General features: G+C 56.6%; 1 protein-coding gene across 1 annotated transcript in view; it reads left to right on the top strand.

Annotated features, from left to right (window-relative positions):
- Positions 1-675: 675 nt before the first annotated feature.
- The window catches only part of USP21 (ubiquitin specific peptidase 21), a 6,142-nt gene continuing 4,981 nt past the window's right edge, over positions 676-1,836 (top strand). The window contains exons 1-2 of the mRNA XM_023510823.1: positions 676-881; positions 1,696-1,836. The exon at positions 1,696-1,836 is cut by the window's right edge and continues 498 nt beyond it. Coding sequence (XP_023366591.1) covers positions 1,717-1,836 — 120 coding nt within the window. The 5' untranslated portion in view covers positions 676-881; positions 1,696-1,716. The remainder of the gene's footprint in view (positions 882-1,695) is intronic.

Raw genomic sequence — 1,836 nt, 5'->3', positions numbered from 1 at the left:
TTTTTAGAGACAGAGTATCACTCTGTAGCCCTCAGTAGAGTGCTGTAGCATCACAGCTCGCAGCAACCTCCAACTCCTGGGCATAGGCCATTCTCTTGCCTCAGCCTCCCAAGCAGCTGGGATTACAGGTGCCCTACAAGGGCTGGCTATTTTTTGTTGCAGTTTGGCCGGGGCTGGGTTCAAACCGGCCACACTCGGTATGTGGAGCCAGACGCGCTACTCAGCCACAGGCACTGCCCAAGCGATTGATTCCCTCGACTCAGCCTCCCTAGTAGCTGGGACTATAGGCGCCCGCCACAACAACCGGCTATTTTTTTTTTGGTTGTAGTTGTCATTGTTTGGCAGGCCCCGGCAGGATTCGAACCCGCTAGCTCTGGTGTATGTGGCTGACGCCTTAGCTGCTTGAGCCACAGGCTCCTCCCCTAGGTAGGCTGTGCTACATACCACGATTGTCAAAGCTACGGCGTCCCTACGGGCCGCAGGATAGGGCGATGGTACCCTGTACTTCAGGGACACTTGCTTTGTTTGGATATCTGGTTTAAAGACAGTTCTGGGCAGGGCTGAGAAAGAACTACCGGTCCTAAAGTTGGCTGCGTTTCCATGGTGCCGGCTGCGGCGCGGTGAGGGCGGGCTCACACGGACTCCGGGAGCGGGTGGGCGGAGCTCAAATGTGGTGGCGCAGGCGCCTTGAGAGACAGTGAAGCCGGTGGCCGGTGGCCGGGCGGGACCAACAAAGATGGCGGCGGCCCCTGCGGCGGGAGCGATCTGGGCAACAGCTGTGGCTAAAGCTGCAGCTAGGCCCGCGGGGGGGCTGCACAGGGGTCGTAGGGGGTGGCCTTGAGCTGAGGCCTGGCCTCCCCCGCCGCCTCACCGGGGGACAGGTACGGGCCGGGGCGTTATGGCATGGGGGGAGGGGCTGAGGGAGGATTGCTCCAGACCCGAGAGGACGCTCTCCACAAAGGCAGAGGCGCGGGAGGATCCGCGGGGCCTGGGAGAACCAGGCTAGAGGGACAGCATCTCTGGACCGCGGGGAATACGCCGTCGGATCCTGTAGCCAATCAGCGGCTTCGGCCTTTCTGCCCTCGAGGGGGGCGGATCCGGCTAAAGCCCTCCTGTGGTGGGAGAAGTTGAGAGATTAGGGGTCAAGGAGTTGTTCGTCCCCTATTCCCAACTACTGCTTCCTGAACCCTTACTCTATGTCAGAGCTCAGAGGTGGGGGAGGGAATGGATCCCAAGTCACCCATGTAGTCTGCTTCATTTGCAGCTCGGAGGAGCAGGGGTGTGAGGATAGAATGCTGTCTTTTGGGCTGTTATTTTTGCATCCACACTACCATTTGACTAGAGGGCCTATTGACCCCAGGTGCATCCCACTTGACTAGTCAGGTATGGAGGCTCTTGTTATGAGCTTATAAAAATAGCTGAGATAGGAATTATCACTGGCTTTTCAGGAAAGCTGTATTCTGCAGGGAGGAGGTGAGGAATATATAAAGGGTTAAAGTCAATGTTGCTATCATTCATTCATTTGTTTGCTTAACAGATACTAAGTAGTTACTTTGTGCCAAACACTATGCTAGGCATAGGATGACTGACTGGATAGAGTTGGTTCCTGTCCTCAGTGCATGTGAAAGCTAGTATGGTAGTTTAGGTTTCCATCTCTCTCCTTACTCAAATGCTGACACTCCTTTCTCCTCCCAGGTCCAGCCTGTGGCGTCCACAATGCCCCAGGCTTCTGAGCACCGCCTGAGCCGGACCCGAGAGCCACCTGTTAATGTCCAGCCCCGAGTGGGATCAAAACTACCATTTGCTCCAAGGGCCCGCAGCAAGGAACGCCGCAAC

The sequence above is a fragment of the Otolemur garnettii genome, unplaced genomic scaffold, assembly GCF_000181295.1.
Source record: "Otolemur garnettii isolate 467f Iridium unplaced genomic scaffold, OtoGar3 scaffold00016, whole genome shotgun sequence".
Classification (NCBI taxonomy): domain Eukaryota; kingdom Metazoa; phylum Chordata; class Mammalia; order Primates; family Galagidae; genus Otolemur; species Otolemur garnettii.
This window is presented reverse-complemented; position numbering and strand designations above follow the sequence as displayed.